The sequence below is a fragment of the Mus pahari genome, chromosome 2 (genome assembly GCF_900095145.1).
Source record: "Mus pahari chromosome 2, PAHARI_EIJ_v1.1, whole genome shotgun sequence".
Lineage (NCBI taxonomy): Eukaryota > Metazoa > Chordata > Mammalia > Rodentia > Muridae > Mus > Mus pahari.
Genome location: NC_034591.1, coordinates 101,215,918 through 101,234,576, shown reverse-complemented (window position 1 = coordinate 101,234,576; position 18,659 = coordinate 101,215,918). Strand labels below are relative to the sequence as shown.

At 50.6% G+C, this 18,659-nt stretch overlaps 1 protein-coding gene across 16 annotated transcripts in view; it reads right to left on the bottom strand.

The window, feature by feature from the left end:
* Positions 1-1,834: 1,834 nt before the first annotated feature.
* Dysf (dysferlin) overlaps positions 1,835-18,659 on the bottom strand; it is a 202,984-nt gene continuing 186,159 nt past the window's right edge. For 8 of the 16 annotated variants that reach the window (XM_029535482.1, XM_021191876.2, XM_021191884.2 and 5 more), the window contains 8 exons: positions 18,302-18,390; positions 17,948-18,043; positions 17,389-17,530; positions 13,129-13,228; positions 9,564-9,742; positions 6,915-7,024; positions 5,627-5,774; positions 1,837-2,100 (listed from right to left, as the gene is read on the bottom strand). In XM_029535482.1, coding sequence (XP_029391342.1) covers positions 2,062-2,100; positions 5,627-5,774; positions 6,915-7,024; positions 9,564-9,742; positions 13,129-13,228; positions 17,389-17,530; positions 17,948-18,043; positions 18,302-18,390 — 903 coding nt within the window. In that variant the 3' untranslated portion in view covers positions 1,837-2,061. Of the gene's footprint in view, positions 2,101-5,626; positions 5,775-6,914; positions 7,025-9,563; positions 9,743-13,128; positions 13,229-17,388; positions 17,531-17,947; positions 18,044-18,301; positions 18,391-18,659 lie in introns of all 16 variants that reach the window. The other 8 variants (XM_021191880.2, XM_021191888.2, XM_021191889.2 and 5 more) reach the window with 2 other exon arrangements.

Genomic DNA, 18,659 nt, shown 5'->3' with positions numbered 1-18,659 from the left:
TGTGTCTGTGTCTGTGTCTGTGTCTGTGTCTGTGTCTGTGTCTGTGTCTGTGTCTGTGTCTGTGTCTGTGTCTGTGTCTGTGTCTGTGTGTCTGTGTCTGTGTCTGTGTCTGTGTCTCTGTGTCTTTTATCTCTCTGTGTCTCTGTCTCTGTCTCTCTGTCTCTCTCCATCAGTGGTGATGGGAACACTTCCTATTGGCCAGAACACGGTTCAATCCCGCTCAAATGTCACCATTGTACCCTAAAGAAGGTCTCCCACCCTCCCAGTCCCAGAGCGGTAGGTGTGTCTCCCTGTGGGAGTCATGTGCAACTCACTGGGGACAGCCGTGGAGCCCACCCTAGGCCTGCCCCATGAAGCATCTCAGCATCATACATGTAGGCCAGGCATGTGTCCCCTGACCATCCATTCCATGCCACAGTCCCATTCTCATGCCTGACATTTGCTTAGTGGCTGGTGTTGTCTCAGGGAGCAGCTTCGAGCTCAATTCTAGCTACAGGGATGAACATAAACAGAAAACAACCCAAGAAGGGCAGAGGAGAGAAAGATCACAAGTCCTTAGGTGTGAGGCTGAATCCATCCTTGCCTGAAGCCGGTCCTTTGGTATGTTTCTGTGTTTCTATTTCCATGAAACCACTGAGTGCTCTTTACTCTGAGTAGAGTTTCTATTACTTATCAACCATAATAGAAAAGCAGTGTTCACAGAAGCCCTCCTGACCCTTTCAAAGCATGGGTTCCTCTTACATTCTAGCACCTGGGGGAAACAGACTGACTGACTGACTGACTGACTGACTGACTGACTTCCCAAGCTAACATTTTCTGTCTACAGAAACCAGCTCCACTCCGCTCTATCTTCCACTGTGTCTCCGATTCTTCCTAATTTCCTCCTCCCAAACATCAGAAATCCCAGGGCATCCTGCCAACAAAGCTCCCCGGCCCTTCCTGAGGCTGGGCAACCCCTGCTTCCTCTCCTCTGGTTCTGCCAGGCTACTGTCAGATATTGTTGGACACGGCATAGACCCAGCAAGGCCTCGTCACTAGGTGGGACCTTCCCAAAGAGCTTCCCTGCTTCGCTTTCTGGGTGAGGTATGCTCCTGCCTCCTGGACTCAGGCAGCAAGCCTTCAGGGCCTGGCTGCCAGGTTCTCTTGGCCCAACATGAAACAAGGGTACCAACTCTGTCATGTCAATCAGCTGGTGCTTCAGCCTGAATCCCACAGTCCTGGGAGGGAGGAGATAATGGAGAGGCTGAGGGGGAGAATTCCTCCAGGGCCCAGGGACCTGGGCCAGGGGAACCAGCTCACAGTAGGAAATAGGAGAAGCCTCCTGGTGACAGGGAAGAGGCGGCCAGCACTCCAGGCCCTGAGGCAGAGGCCTCTCCTTTGGAAGCCTCGGAGCCGAGTCTTCCAGCTCTGCGTTTTCGGAGTGCAGTCCTGCTGCTTCTGAGGATTAAGTCTGGTTCCCGCAGGAAATTTCAGACCAAGGCCAAGGCCAAGCTTTAGACCACAAGGAAAAGGTGTCTTGATTCAGCCAGATATTTAAAGCAGGGTATGAAAGCCGAGTTGCAGAACTGTGTGTGACAAGGTCGAAGCCAGAGGTCAGGCCATCCTCCTAGTCCGAGGCTCTTACCTGAACAGGATAACCTTCCCAGAAAGGAAGGTGGGGGTTCAAGTTGGGAATGGGGAGAAGGTGGTCGCTGGGCCAGATATCAAGCCTCAAATCCTTCTGCCCTGGCTGCTTCTGCCTCCGAACACTGGCCCAGAAACGACAATACCCCACCAGCACTCCGATCTCCCCCAACAGCCCCCTCCCTCCCACACAGTCTCTCACTCAGGAACTGTAGACACATAGTAATATATTTTCTGGTTCTGTCTGCTTTATACTGAGATAGCCAAGAATTTATCCAGAGGAGAGTTGGGTTAGGGGAGAAAGAGAAGATGAAAATAACATGATCCCAAGAACTCCATGGACATGCGCAAGACCACCAGGCCCCAGAGCAATGGAGGAGCAGCTAGTCCTGGGCCAGGAGGCAGCCTGCGCCCCCTTCTCCAGAGCAGATGTCTTCTTCATCGAAAGGGCTTCACCAGCTTCATGGCAGCATAGTTCTAGGAGGAAGAGACACGGACAGACACATGGTAAGCCCATCAGGGAACACGTGGTGGGAGCTGCTGTCATTGAGGCTGGGAGTAAAGCTGCAGGTCGGTGGTTGGGCTCCTGGGCCTTTACCACCTGCCTGCAACCTACTCTTGTCACCTACCAGCCCATGGCCGGCTCCACACACTACTGTAACAACACTCCTTCTCCATCAAGCAAAGCTGACCCTGTCCTTCTCCATGGCTCCTAGGCCCCTCCTCTCATACCCACAAACGGGAGACCTGGGGATGACCCATCCCCAAGCCTCTGTCCAGAAAGACAGAGAGTGGGGTGTTGATACATAGGACAACCCACAACAGGAGCCAGCCTCAGAGACAAGTCACCCTCCACAAAGCCCTTCCTGCTGCAGGCCCGACAGAAGCCGCCCCTCCCCACCACTCCCCCCACACACCATGAAGACACACAACACAACACAACACAACACAACACAGGGCTCCTAATTGGGACAGTATGTTCTCCAGCGCCGGCCTGGAAAGCCAACCGTGGAAACAAAGCCGACCCTCCTTCCCAGCCAAATCGCTTCTGCTGCCCCAAGCTGGCCCTGCTCCCAGAAGGCTCAGAGGGGCCAGAGAAGTCAGAAGGCCCCCTCTTACCCCTCCTATGGGGACAGCTGGGGTGGTCCAACCAGAGCTAGTAACTTGGGTACTCTGCACCGGCCAGTGCAGACCCTCTGCACCACATAGCTAAAAGCAGGTGAGCTGACAGGCCAAGGGACTAGAGACTGGGAGAGTTGAGATGGGATTCTAGGCTGTAGCCAGGTCTACATGCAGAAGGTGTGCGGCCTAATCCTGTGGCCCCTCCAGCCTGGAACCCTGGACTGGATCCACCTGTGCTCTCTGCTGCTCTGGGAGGCCAGTACATAAAGGAGACATCCTAGGACCATGAAAAGGACATAACTCGGCCACCGGAGCCCAGACACCAGAGGAGACTCTCTACTCAGTCCCCAAAAGTGCTCCTCAGCCGTCTTCAGGAACACCAAGGTCCCCAATCTAGAAGGGACTGGATTTTTCCAGCCACAGCCCTGAGATTTAGGACCCATGGGCCTCACAGGGCTGGGCCCACCTGGGCAGGGTCATGGAAATAGGTGCCAGGGACACGTTCCTGCACTCTAGGTCCTTAAAGAAGGGACTCAGTTTAACATGCAGCCGTTTGAAAGGTCAAACAGAACTTGACCTGAGCCCATCAGAAGTCCATGGAGCCCATGTTCCTAGGTTCAAGAACAATGCTCTGTCTCCTACAACAGCAGGTTACTCCATCCTTACGGGGACAGAGGGCAGTTTCCTGCCGAGCCAGCTCACAACTCCTGTGTCCTAGAAGTTTACTAGTGACACTGAGGCTGATGCTTCTGGGACCATACCTAGAGAAGCAGACTGTATACCTGCCCTGCTTTCTAACTCAACCACAGTCTTCAGCGGCCTTATTATTCCTTAGGTCTCTGCCTCACACCTTCTCCCTAACCCCAAGGCCCTCCCCTCCTGGGCACTGATACCTGCTTATTCAAGACACCTCATTCCCTGAGTAGAAGCTGATCACACCACTTGAGAGAAGGTGGCATAAGCCAGGCCACCTTCCAACATGGTCCAACTGCCATACGCCAATCCCAGGTCACCTTTGGTGGTAGCTTGACTCAGGACACCCTACTTGTAAGACCATTTCCCCCCACACCCCCTAGGAGACTTGACTGTGACACTGTATTTGTTGTCTTCCTTTCCTTAACATGTCCCCTGACATGGGACAAACTTCAGTCCTCACAGCCTGGACCCACTCAGGACCCCAGTTTGGCTAGTGGACTTCAGCTTCCTGCAGAGGCCAGCAAGTATCACAAAGGGAGTAAGGGGGCCACAGCCAGTGCACGATGCCCAGCCTGTAACCACGGCCATCAGCCATACCATTACAGGCTTTCCTACCACTGTGGCCATAAAGGCAACTGGAGTCTGAACAGTCAAACCAGTAAGTCCCATCTGCTGCTACTTAAGGACTGTGCAGGTTGGAGCAATGCAGGATGATCTGTGGTCTTGACCTTTCCTTCCAGGAGGCAAGATACACTGGCCAGGCAGCCCTGGGCTTGGCTCTCAGTGGAGGGAGCCTTTCTACCCATCTCTTCCTCCTGTGAGGAATCTGAGAGCACACAGTGACCTGGGGATAACTTTCCAAGCAGCTTCTCTAGTCTGAGATGGTGACCAGGATGCTCTGTGATTCTCCGTGACAACCATATCAAGCCATGGTCATGAATTGCATACAGATGGCTGCGCAGTTTACCAACAGTCTCTTCCCCTCTCTGGACCTGATGTGACTTTTAAGTGTTGATGCGAAAAGTCTGTGGGCTGGAGATCTGGCTCAGCAGTGAAGATAACTGCAAATTCTGTTCCCAATACTCAGATCAGACAACTCATGCCCATCTATAACTGGAGTGCCAAGGGAGCCAATGATGCCCTCTTCTGGCCTCTGTGGGCATCTGCACACAGGTGCCCATATTCACACAGAAACATACACTCACACACACACACATACACACACATACACACACACATACACACATACATACATACACACACATACACACACATACACACATACACACACATACACACACATACACACACATACACACACATACACACACACATACACACACATACACACACATACACATACACACACATACATACACACACACATACACACACATACACACACACACACACACACACACATTTATAAAATAACACATAAATTCTAGAGACAGCCTAATACTACTTCAACACCTTGAAGTCTAAAGAGACACTGGAGGGCCAGGCATTTTCAAGGGCCTTGGAGAGCTGTGAAAGCCAGAACATGGACAGAGTACAGAGGCTTGCCCCACAACTACCCCACAGGCAGAGCCAGGGAGCCAAGGCCCCAGCAGCCCTGGATGGTATGCCCCTTATCAGATAAAAGGGACCCCCAAGTATGATCCTACCACTGAGAGGCTCCTGGGCCAGCCCCTATTCATTCCTACTTTCTCCAAGTCCCCACCCTACCTCAGAGGACCTAGCAGGTGCTGTCCCCTGCCCCATCACCTCATACCTTCCCTTCCACCAGCATTACCCTTTGCTCAGCAATATTCCACCCTTCAACAGGCTCCTGGGCCACCCTAGGCTCAAGCCCCTTGTTGTGTGAATTTCCTCCAACTTATCTTAAGGATAAGTTAAAGTTCAGAAGCAAACAAAACTTACAAGTCTCAGGACGCTCCTAAAATTTACAAGATTCACAAGACTCTCAAAGAAGAGAGTATCCAAGCAGTGTAGTTTCCTGTGAAAGTCATGCAGAAAGCCCCAGGGCTGCAGTTTCTGAGAGTTCCCAGTCATGCTGGAGTGGGCTTTTCAGTGGTGCAGCAACTGCTACTAACCAGTGACATGGTTGCCACCAGGTTCTTGGAGCACTTGAAAAGGAAGGGACTCCCCCAAGGCAGCATCTCCTCACATCAGGCCTGCTTACCGGGAAGGCGTAGACAAAGACTCCCAGGAAGAGCAGGAGGATGAAGAGGATGATGAAGAGGATGATGGCACACCGGAAGCGTCGCCACAAGATGAACTTCATCGTCTTGTACGGGGAGGTGAACCACAGGAAAGAGGTGTCAGGGCGCCTGGAAGTGAGATCCCAGGGGTCAGCTGAGCACCTCTGCAGAACTGATTCCTCCTGACACTGCTTTTAGCTAGGGCAGTTGGTCAAAGAGCCTGACTATGGGAGAGGGGCACCCTGCCTCCAGGCCCTCAGCCCCTCCTCCCAGGGCCTCTTCCTAGATGACACTTGCCTGTACCACCTGCATTCTCAGTGCTGCTGAGCCCCTCCATCAGGACCCCTCCATCACAACCCTCTCTCCTTCTGAAACCATCCTCAGTCACACATCACATGCTTGCAAGTGGGGCTAAGCTTCCAGGGTGCCCTGTTTGGTGACTGAGGGTACACTGGCCCCCGGATAAGCCAGGCAAATTACCCCTGTGTACATGGCTGGGCTGGACTTTGGAAGGATGGACAGCAGAGAAACCAGAGACGCCCATCTTCTCTCACTCACTCCTAACAAAGAGCTGCAAACCCCTCAATCAGTCATTTTAACATCCCTGGGGCTTGGGACTTCCTCCTTTGTCCATCAGATTGCAACAGCCTGAAGTAAAGATGCATCTCCACGTTCTTTAACTCCACACCCTGAGGACAGCATCCTGATAGAGCGAGCCACCTAGGCTCACTTTCAAGAGCACCATGGTGAGTGGTGACAAACACAGCCTTGAACTGAGTCCCAAAAAGCATCTTCAGCAACTGTCCAGGAAGCTGGAGAACTTCAGATCCCCTCCCCCTTTTCTTAGCTAGAATGACTGTATTTAACATCACTGAGCCAAGTTTCATCTGTGAAATGGAAGTAACTTCCCAGCAGGGAAGATTCCAGGACACTGGACCCTAATGCAGTATAGTATGCTTGACACAAAACCCACAGAGAACTAGTCCCATGGGGCCTGCTCCTGTTTGCTTTGTGTTTTGTGTTTTGAGATAGTATCCAGCTATGTAACCCAGCTTGGTCTGGAACCCACTATCCTCCTGCCTCAGCCTTTCGACTGCCAGGATAACAGACCCGCATCTTGTGCCTGGTTAGCTGAAGAGCCTAAGCGTCCACTAGGGCTGTGCCATGGCCTGTGTCTCTTAAACCATAAAGACTGCGTAGCCTCTGTAAAGCTGTGAACTGGATGTCTCCTAGGCAGCAGTGGCCTCCTTCTGAGGACGACGAACTGACCTTGGATCCTCTAGCTTCGGATTCATGTTGGGCTCGTCCCGACCCTGGCCAGCAGGCCGCTCTTCATGTTCACTTTCTGCAACGATCTCCAAGGTCATTTCCAGCTTGCCCTGTGGACATCAATGGAGGCTGATTGTGGCCTCTGGCCAGTGACAGAGCAGAGGCAGGCCAGGTCAAACAGAAAAGGCTATAATGTTATTTTTATTTTTATTTTTAAGATGTAGGGTTGTGGTGAACCATCTAGAGAGATGGTTCAGCAGTTAAAAATGCTCACTGCCCTTGGAGAGGAACCTGGTTCAATTCCCCACTAACAGAAAGATGGTGATTCACAACCACCACACCCTCTTAGGTCATCTACTGGACCCTCTACACATATGTTACACATACATAAACTCAGGCACAAATATATACATCAAATAAAATAAACATGTATCACAGTTAGCCTCAATTGCCTACTTTGTACAAAATAGAGCTAAATGGGAAGAGACTCAATAGAAGAATTGCCTAGAAAAGATTGCCTTGAGGGCATATCTGTGCAGTATTTTCTTAATTATCTATTGACATGGGTAATGCTGTCCCTGGGCCGGTGGCCCTGGGCTGTATATGAAAGGTAACTGAGCAAGCCAGAAAGAGGCCAGTAAGCAGCACCCTATCATGGCCTCTGCTTCAGTTCCTGCCTCCAGGTTCCTGTCTGAAGTTCTACCTTGGCTCCCCTCAGTGATGGCTGTGACCTGTAAGCCAAGGAAACAAACCCTTCCCTCCTCGAGTTGGATTTGTTCGTGGTGTTTTACAATTACAACAGAAAAGCCAACTATGACAATATGTACAGTTCTGAAACATTGGGTTGTTATAATCACAGAAGCCTTCAGAGATCACAGAACTATAATGAAGAAGTCACCACTACATGGACACAGGTGTTTCCAGTATTCTTTCATTATTTTACCAGTTTAACCTTTCTACTGTTTTATTTTACTTTATTAAGATATTTTAATTGAGAGACAGAGCATGAGTGTGTGTGCATGTGCATTCAGGCAGGTGCATGGGTGACTGAGGAGGCCAGGAGAGGGCACTGGATCCCCTTGAGCTGGAGTCACAGGTAATTACGTGTGAGCCAACCGATGTAGGCACTGGGAACTGAGCTGGGGTCCGCACCATCCCTCCAGCCCCATCCCCAACATGCCTCCCGTTGGAGCTGCAAGTATGTGAGGCACAGCACTGTGCGTGCAGCCCCATGGCTTCTCGCTTGGGAGGCGTTTCACTGTGTAATTATATATTATTTAAAGTTTGGTTTCTAATGATTGTAAAGCAGCCCACGGTTGGTTGACCGTAATTTATTTAGTAACTACTTATTTGGGGTTATTTTATGTTGTTTTTAGCTCTTTGAAATGAATAAATAATAGCACAACAACGATCTCTGAACCTAAATTTTTAATTTTATCTGGTTATTTCTTGAGATGAGAGTTTAGAAGTGGGATGGCAGAGTCCAAGAGCATAGACGTTGTTAAGTCCTGTGCTGTGCAGTATCTAACTGCTTCCCTACACACTGAAACAAACACTGCGACCCCAGCACAGGGGACTGGGGTTTGTCTACTGAACCAATGTGAGCATTTCCAATTTGTTGTTGTTGTTGTTGTTGTTGTTGTTGTTGTAGTTGTTTAAGTCTAATTTAATAGATCAAAACCATTTTTTAAAAATAGTTCTTTAATTACTAGGGAAATAACTAACTCTCTTCTCTTGTGTAATGAGTCACAGCGTCTGTGCATGTCCCTTGCTGGTTTTCCCTTTGGGATGTATTTCTTATTGGTTATCGCTAGTCTCTGTACAGCAAGGATATTTTAATACAAGGGCCACTTGAGGGCCGACCAACGATGCTTTCTAAGGAGCCAGAGAGGGGTTAACGTCTTCCCTGGGGCTGCTTTGGACTTCAGGGAAGGACTGCTCATCCTGGTCCTCCAGCCACCCCTCCCCCACCTGCCAGAGCGGACTTCCTGTCCAACAAGAATGATCCCTGAGAAAGTGCTGCACAAACAGAAGAGGTATGGCCTCTGTCCATCCAGCAGGAAGCCCCAGTCACAGGGATACTCGGGACCAATCTCTATAAGGTCTATTCAATAGGTCTCCCTGTAATTGGAGCCCAGAGAGAGGCAGGCTGGAATAGAAAGAAGGAGCCCAGAGAGAGGAAGGCTGGAATAGGAAGAGGGGGAACACATTGGATAGTAGAGACAGAGAAGAGGGCCTGGGAGAGGGCTCAGTCAGTCACGGTCAAGCCTTTGGACTTCAGATAGAGCCTCAGAACCCACAGAGAAACCCAGGGATGGTGACAGATTTGAAAAGCCAGGACCTTGGAAGCAGAGACAGACAGTTCCCTGTGGCTTGCTGGCCAGACAGCTAGCCTAGTGAGTGAGCTGGCAGCCAATGAGAGAACCTGTCTCAGACAGCTAGCCTAATGAGTGAGCCGGCAGCCAATGAGAGAACCCTGTCTCAAATAAACAAAGTAGCAGGCACCCAAGGATTAGTAGCAGAGGTTGGCCTGGCCTTCCATACCTGCATGGCCTCCTGTACGTTCTTATGAGCATGCATATGTGTGCCCCTGGGTTCCATGGAAGAAACAGCCCATGCCCTCCACTGAGCTGGTGAGAACAGACTCACCGCCAGGATCTTCTTCTCGCCCTCCTCTGTCACACAAGGCCACCATCCTTTCACTGTCTTCTGCTCAAAAAGGGACACAAACCATTCTGGGTGGAAGGTGTCATCCAGCTGGTCCAAGGAGCACTTCTCAGCCGTCTTGGCTGGCTTGGGCATTCGGTTGAGATCCAACTGCAGGGAGCCTGTGACAGAGTGATGCTCTTAAAGAATGCAGCAGTCACTGTTCACTTAGGGCCACTCTAGGTGGGCAGATTTAAGAGCTCATTGTCACCTCTTCAGCTTATGCTTATGGGTCAGCCAAGGGTCAGCTCCAGCAGCCTCCCAGCTCCTGTCTACTGCCTCTTGCTCCCTCTATATAGCTTCTACCATTCATACATTCATAAGTGTGTAATCGACCCATTCTGTTTCCTCACCCTGAGCACAGATGCCCACTTCTGCAGTACAAACTTTTATACATCTATCCATTCATTGGCATAATAATTTTTATCATGGTAAAATAAATACACACACCTATACTATATGACTCTGAATCAATATATATATGTTATATATGTATTATATATATATGATATATATTATATATATACTTACATATGCATATGTATATATGTGTGTGTCTACACATACATATACATGTGTTTATATATGTATATATGTGTGTATATGTGTGTATATATGTATATATGTATGTGTATATGTGTGTATATGTGTATATATGTATATATATGTGTGTGTGTGTGTGTGTGTGTGTGTGTGTGTGTGTGTGTGTGTGTGCTGGTTAAGTTTGTTTATTCCTCTTGACACAAGCTAGTGTCATCGGGGAAGAGTGAAACTTGACTGGGAAAATAACTCCATTAAATTGTTCTGTGGACCATTTTCTTGATTAACAAGTGATGTAAGAGGGCTCAGCCCACTGTGGGCAGTGCTAGTACCCACCCCTAGGCAGGTGCTCCCGAGTTCTATAAGGAAGCTGAACACACCATAAGGAGTGAGCCGGTAAGCAGCGCTCCATTCTACCCACTGGGCCATCTGCCAACCCCCACGTAATACTAAGTGTTCCCTCGGCGGCATTAGATATAGTCACAGTGTTGCTTAGCTGTCACCACTACTTCCAGAAAGTTCTCATCCCTGAAGGGAAACTGAACACCAAGCTATAACTCCCTTGTCCCCTCAGACCTGGACACCAGCATTGTCTAGTCTGTGTGGCCATGCCTCTTGTAGTTACAGATGTCTGTCCTTAGGCGTCAGGATTATTTCATTGAAAAACTGTTTTCAGAGTCTGCCCATATCCTGGCATGTCGATTCGTTTTTTGCAGTTGAATCATATGCCACAGGGAGACAATCCATTTTATGTATCCACTCATCTGTTGGTGGACTAAATCATCTTCCCCCCGTGACGACTGCAGACATCTGGGGGGAGGGGGCGGGTGAACACAGGCACACACGGCAAGTTCTCTGTCTCCCTTTTGAGATGTGCAATGTATGATCAGAAAACGCAGGCTGGGGTGAAGAAGGGAACCCTCGGTAGTGCAAAGGCAGTTTCCGTTAATGGTTTAAGTTTTGTTAAAGCAAAAACAAAAAAACAGAAACCCTGTTTATCGTTTTGAATGTTTTCTCAGTAAAAAAAAAAAAAAAAAAAAAAAAAAAAAAAAAAATGAAACTTTCTTTTAAAATAAATTTTTTTTTTTTTTTTTTTTTAAGGGTAAGTTGATGCAAAAAATCTTATTTTAAAAAATTCATGCAAAATTTAAAGGCAGGAAAGGTCTGGAGAAATGGCTCAGCGGTTACAAACATGTATTACACTTGAGTGGGATCCTCCCAACACCCACGCTGGGCCACTCACAACCACATGTAACTCTAGCTCTAGCAGAAGCTCGGAGCCCCTGAGCTCCACGGGCACCTGCGCTTGCGTTTGGAAACCTACAGAGGTACATATTAAAAAGTAAATGGTTTTTTTTAAAAAATTAAGAAACTTAAAATGGTACAAATTATATGAAATGTACCCTGTATCCTTAATGTATAAAAATCTCTGAAAAGCAATAATTTAAAAGTGAACACATCCCAAAACCATGAAAAAGAATCACCAGTGGGTGTTGGGATGGCCCATATGATGAATCACTACTGTAACTCCAGTTCAGGGGATCTGACGCCCTCTTCTGGCCTCTGTGGGCATTGGTCAAGGACATGGTGCACATACACGCAGACAAATAGTCATATGTTTAAAATAAAAACAAATCTTCAATTAAAAGAAATTTGCCACTCTGAGCACGTTTAAATCTAGAGTTAAGAGTTGTACAACCACAGACCTCCCCCTAATTCTAGAACATTTCCCATAACTAGAGAGAAACCTATCTTCCTGTCTATTAGACTCCTTCCCCATGTGTCCCATTAGTCTACTCTTCCCTAGTGTGTGTGTGTGTGTGTGTGTGTGTGTGTGTGCGCGCGCACGCGCGCGCGCGCGTATGTCCCTGTAGAGGCCAGACATCAACCTTGGAATTGTTCCTCAGGTGCTGATCATCGTTTTCTCTTTGAGACAACGTCTCTCACTGACCTGGAGCTACCCACATAGGCTAGGCTGACTAATGAGCAGGCGGATTTCTGAGTTCAAGGCCAGCCTGGTCTACAAAGTGAGTTCCAGGACAGCCAGGGTTACACAGAGAAACCCTGTCTCGAAAAACCAAAAAAAAAAAAAAAAAAAAAAAAAAAAGATTCCCGTCTCTATCTCCCCACCTCTGCCACCACAAGTAAATGCCACCACATCTGGCCATTGCTTTGGATGTTGGTTTGGTTTGGTTTGGTTTGGTTTTAAACCTAAGTTTTGGGCTGGAAGCCAGGTCCTCAGGTTTGCACACCAAGCTCTTTCCTGACAGAGCCACCTCCCCAGCCTTCGTCCCCTCTTTGGATCCGTCAGGTGTGAGCATCCCACAAATGTGGACTCGTCTTTCCTCTCCTGGCTTCTGTCACTTAGCATGTTCCCAAGGTCCACCAGATGGAGTCATGGGAAGCGCCTCCTTCCTTTGTGTGTACGAACAGTATCCCATGTACGGACAGACCATGTTTCAGCACTAACTTTCCTACCTCTTACTAAGGGTAAGACGGTCACTAACCTGTTTCTCCCTCAGCACTCCCTGCTGCCCACATACAATGTCCTCCTTGTCTTGACTCCTACCCATCAGCCCAGCTTCCCATGCCCCTGTGTGGCTTCTCAGGCTGAGCTCTGTTCATTAGGACAGTTCCTGGGGCACAAGAATAAGACGTGACCTGATCCCCACAATTTTTAGACCCTGTAATGCTAGACTGTTATGATCTGGGACCTTTGGGACCTCCCTGTTAGAAATGAGGCCAGGCAGCTGTGAAGGCCAGCACAACCCTGCCCTGGCTTCTGCCCTTGTCCCCATTCTTCTTGAGTCCCACTATTTGACATGGCTCAAGGATCACCTCTGCTGAAGACCTGCTCCAGGACCACCCTGATCTCTAACATTGTTGTGTCACATGCTTCACTTATGCTGAGGACCCAGTGACCCCGAGCTTCTCCTTGGAAGCTCAGAATGATAGACATGAGGCTTACCCAGAAAGTCATCAAAGGAGAATTTGTCATTGTCCCAAATCTGGAAGACCACACGGGCTGGGATCTTGCTCTCTGTCTTGTCGAGTCTCCAGAAGGCATCCTGACCCAGAGGAGGATCACGGAAACAAGGTTAGAAAGGTTTGTCCGAGGCTGCAAACAGGGAAGTCCCTCTAGCCTCTAAGGCTACAAGGCAGAGGCTGTGGAGCAGTGTATCGTTAAGGGTCATACCCAGGCCAGGTCCTATCAGGAAGACTAGAAAGCTGTTCAGGGGTGTGATGGCTGGTTTTAATGGTGCCACAACTTAGAGTCACCTGAAATGAAAGCCTCCTTTGAGGAACTACTGTCTAGAGGAGGCTGGTCTGTGGGTATGCCTGTTGAGGATTATCTTAATTGTTCGTCGATATAGGAAGGACCCAGCCCAATGTGGGTGGCACCATTCCCTAGGCTAGGCCCTGAACTGTCTGTCTTCCAACAACCTAAGAAGGAGAGGCAAACTTTCAGCTGAGAAACCAAAGTACGCAGAGTGTCCTAAGGGTACAGAATACAGAGTGACAAGCGGGGATTCAAACCCAGACAGTCAGGTCCCAGGGTCCTGCTCTTAGCTCTAAAATGGGCTTTGCACATGGGGTCTCTGGGACATGTGGGCTGGCAGAGATCATCAAGGTGCAACCCCGGCTGTCACTGGAGGGAAGCAAGGCATGCTGCTATAAAAAGCTGGCACCAAGGCTGGTCCCCAGATCTTCCTTCCTACTTCTCTAGCCCATCTCCACCTCCAGAGCCTGCAAAGAAGTTTCTCTCTCCTGCTAGAGAGAAGGGCAGTGCTCTTCATGGTGTGTATCCCATAGCCCACAGGTCAGACCCTTCTGGAACCAGGCTATCTTGGAGGTGTGGGGGTGAGTTGGCCCATGGATCTAACTACTCATAACTTGAAGAAAAAAAATCACTGGACTTCTCTGTTCACTGTGGCTCTATCTGAGCAGGTAGCGTGTATAGGAAATACCTTATGGGGCCAACCTGAGCCCTGGACCCATATCTCCTGGTACAAGCTGTGGGGTGAGAGCTGGGTACTCCCAAGTAATCCCAGAATTGTATGGCCCCTATGTCATAGAGATGGTTGATCTTCATTGTTAACTTGACACAATTTAGAATAACCTAGGAAACACACCTAGAAGAGTGTCTGTGAGGGTGTTGCCAGCAGGGCTTAACAGAGGGAAAACCCACCCTCATTGCAGGAGACATTATCCCACGGGCTGGGTTCTCAGAATGAATATACAGGGAGAAAGCAGAAGACCAGCTAAGTACTGGCATTTGCCCACTCCCCGCTTCCTGTTCTGTGGGGATATCAGCAGTCACCTCACATTCCCCACCTGACTGTGGAGTTCCAGCCACGTACCTTCCCATCATGGTAGACTGTCTCTCTTTAAACCAGGAGCCAAAAGAAACCTTTCATCCCTGCCGTTTCTATCTGGTACTGAATCACAGCAGCGACACTATACAACACTCATTAAACCTGTCACGGACACCCTGGCCACCACCGTTACAAACACCTCACCAAGCTTCCTAAGGAGAGACCACGGCCACTGTCCTCAAAGAATGGCCATCATGCATAGCCCCACAGCCTAGGCTTCAGCTGCCTGCATGGAAGGAAAAGGAAAGCCGACCAAGGCTGGCCCCAGCCACCCCTCTCTGTTGCTCTCTCCATGCCTGGCCCAGCCTCCTGCAGGTGCCTGCTTCCTCTAACCAGCTTTTACAGCCAGCTCCAGGCTGCCTGCAGAGCCGCCAGCAGCCTCCATTCCTCGGCAGGCTGGTTTACGGGCTCAGTAATGAGCCCGAGGTTCAAACGGCCCCTGGTGGGAGCAGCTGGTCAGGGGCTCAGCCTGGGGAATGAGCCCCCCAGGTCCCAGGCGCTCATTACGCTCCTGGCCTGGGCCCTTTTACTAGCTGTTTATTTGCAGGGTGGGGGCCGGCCTGCATGGCAGACCCCGGTGGGTGTGCTGGGCTCCAGGTGGGGAAGAAGGCTGAACAACCAGTGGTGGTTCAAAAAGCGGGGGATGAAAGGAGACCTTGTACTTTACGACAGTCTCGTCTGGTTAATGGGGTCCCTGGAGGGCCTCCCTGCCTGCCAGGAGCCCCAAACCTCATGGTAGAGAGCTGCCTCTGCAGCAGAGCCTGGGAGCCCACAGCCCTTGCAGCCCCTGCCCTCAACTACCCCATCCTGCCCTTCAGACCAGCTAATCAGTGCCCCACTGTGGTCAAGCTCCACCTCCCTCTCGGGACCCACCCCTAGAAGTGCCTACTAGCCCTGGTGTCCTTAGGGCTGTTTCTGCTCAATCCAGCCCTCCTGCCTCCTGTCTCCAGCCATCCTTTGCATGGGGTTTCTTCCCTTCCTCCCCACTGTGTGTCTCCTCACTCCTCTGCACCCTACACACCCTCTGTAGGTTCTCTCTTCTTCCGCCAGGCCAGCCACTCTCTTTCTCTGTAACCTCAACAAGTCATTCTATTTGGACCCCACCCTGACCCCAACACAAGCCGCCCAGCTTCCCTTTCTTACCATGGGTGCCAGAGCAGTGCTGCCCCCGTGGCTAACCAGGACCTGCAACTGGGCCCTCAGAACGGCCAGGTGAAAATTCTCAGCTACCAACTTGCATTCTCCCCTCCCACCCCTCCTCCACTCCCTCTGTATGTGCCACATGTGTGTTCCTGGGCGTGTGTGCATGGGTGTGTGTGCATGGGCGTGTGTGCACGTGTGCTCATCTCTCATCATCATTACAGCTCCTCCCTATTCTCCCATCCACCTCAAATCACTTGTCACAGTGCCAAATTCTCTTCTTCCTTCACCCAAGGAAACAGGAAGTCCCTGCACCAGACATGCCTGGCCACATCCCCCACTGTGGTAAAAATGCCGTAGCCCCTCCCATTCAAGCAACCAATGTGCATCTCTGCCTCAATTTCCCTACCCAGGCTTACCCTCTTTATAGGGCTCCCTGCACCCTGGGGGTGATGCTTTGCCCCAGCCTCCCCCCACCCCCACACCCACCCACCCACCCACCCCTGTCCTTGGCTAAAGGAGAGGTACTTCTGCATGTGATGAGGGCTCTCAGGCACAGTATCTGCTTATTAGGGAAATAGGCTTACAGTAGATAAACCTGAAGGAAGGGCAAGAGCAAAACTTACAGAGAGCCTGGGCACTGCTGGACTACACTCAACATCGCCAGTAAATTTGGCTTTCTTTTCTGGTGAACCCTACTGCCATCTCTGGGTGGAAGAATCTACCCTTTAACCCTAAATTTTTATTTTTCCCTTTGATGGTTCCTGAGTGTTTGGCAGGACACTCTGGTCTCTCTGAGGATGAGTCTGTGTGTCGGACTGGGGAGGCTCCAACCGAGATGAGATGAAGAGAATTCGGAGGGCAAGGAAACCAAGAGCACTCTGACTCCCTTCAAGGTGAAGCCACACGACGGCCTACAGAAAGGCGTCACCGAGACTGTGACGCTGGACACGTGAGCTACCTCTGGGTAGAAATCAGGCCAATGGGACCTAAGCACAGGCAGGCATGTACTCTGGGAGCAGGGGACACCTCTGGGCAGCCGTTAGTGTCAGGAACGAGGGAGGACATTGAAAGCACCGTTGGGCCGTCCCGGAACCAGCCTAGCTGGAGACCCCCACTGCCCCGTAGCCGTGCATTGCGCTCTACTGACCTCAGAGGGTAACCTGAGGAGTGGGAGACGCTGCTACTCTTGGACTTAGACCCTTTCGAGACCGCAGAGGCCGACACTCAGCTGAGACCTAAACTTGGAGCTGCTAAGAGTCCAAGGCCCACCTCCTCACCCAGACCCAGGCCAGGCCTGCCCTCAGGAGTACACAGCTGGTTCCACCCTCTGCCTCTGTGATGACCATGCTGGGTCCTCCAGACCCTTCTGCCTCGGACTCCAGACCCTTCCACGCTGCTAGGTGTGTGTGTGTATGGTAATATAGGCAGTGGAAGCAGGTCTTGAACTTGGCTATGTGATAGGTGTGTGCTGTGTAGCTATGGATCATCCTGGAAGGTAGAGGCACTGGCCACAGAAATCCTAGCAGAAAAGGCAAGAGAAGTAGGGTACAGAGATGGTGGTGATGTCCGTGTGGGTGACAGAGTCAGAGGTCACAGCTGCAGGAATAGAGAGAGAATGTCACGGTGTCAGCTGCCATGCTAAAGGTGGGGATCACATTAGGAATGTGAAGCCCTCAGAGCCTAGTGCCCCGGGGCCAAGGGCCACTCACCTTCTTGGCAACAGCACAGACTTGCTCGGCGGGCAGATAGTCGAAGGGAAACACGAACCTCCAGTTGAAGTTACCCTCCCCACCCAGGGAGCGGTAGTGTACATCCGTCTTCTGCTTGTGCTCTTCGAATCCCACCATCCAGCTGGCCACACACGGAAGAGGACAGTCCTCGTTGGTTCAAAGGCCCCAGACTACAGGACATTTCCCACATGTACCAGCAGATGGGCAACCTCTACTTAGACCAGTGAAGAGTTGGGGAAGTGAAGGAACATAGTAAGGGAATTCCCAGGAAATCTCCACAGCACCCACTACATCCCACAGAGTGGGGCAACGCCTCAGTGGTCCCCAGGAGCATCCTCAGCCCTTGCCATTGTAGCTCAAAGAAATGTGAGGGAAATGATTCCCCAAGGGTGCAGACTCTGTTGGGAGGCCCTCCTTGGAAGGTGCCTTCTCCACCTCCACGTCACAGCTCTGCCTTGAGAGAGCATCCTGTCCCCCAACCTCTGGGAGCTGGGGAGGGGTCATGAGCTGGTCCAGGTGGAAAACAAAGGATGCCTACCCTTTCACATAGATGTCACTCATCTTCTCCCCCGTGAGGCTGAGGTCATCCAAGATCACATCTTTTGTGTTCCAAATAATACAACGCAGAAAAAACCTGGCAAAGGGAAATCACTTGTATCTGCACAGACATCCCAGGAAAGGATATGATGTCCCCAGCTGATAGGGCCAACTCATCCAAGGAGCTCTTCTGCCTGCTTGGTTGGACAGTTATCCAGACCCAGACAAGCTGTGTTCCAAGATCCCAGTGGCCCCAAATCTGTCCGACAGGCTCGCTTCTTCCCTCTCTCCCACAGCCGCTCTAGCCCTCTTGCCACGAGCCCAGCTAGAGCCCGTGGCCAAGTCTGTTTGTTACCTTCTAGCTTTGCGTGGGATGATGTTGAAGGGAGGTCCAGGCCGGCCCAGCACCTTTGGAAATATGTCAATCCACATCTGTAGCTTCCCCTGTAAAGACACAAGCAGTTAATTCACATTCTACACACACACGCACACACACACACACACACACACACACTCACACACATGCACATGCACACACACGCACATGCACACACGCATGCACACACACGCACACACACGCACGCACACACGCACGCACGCACACACGCATGCACGCACACACACACACACGCACATGCACACACACGCACGCACACACGCACGCATGCACGCACACACACACACGCACACACACACACAGGCACACACACACA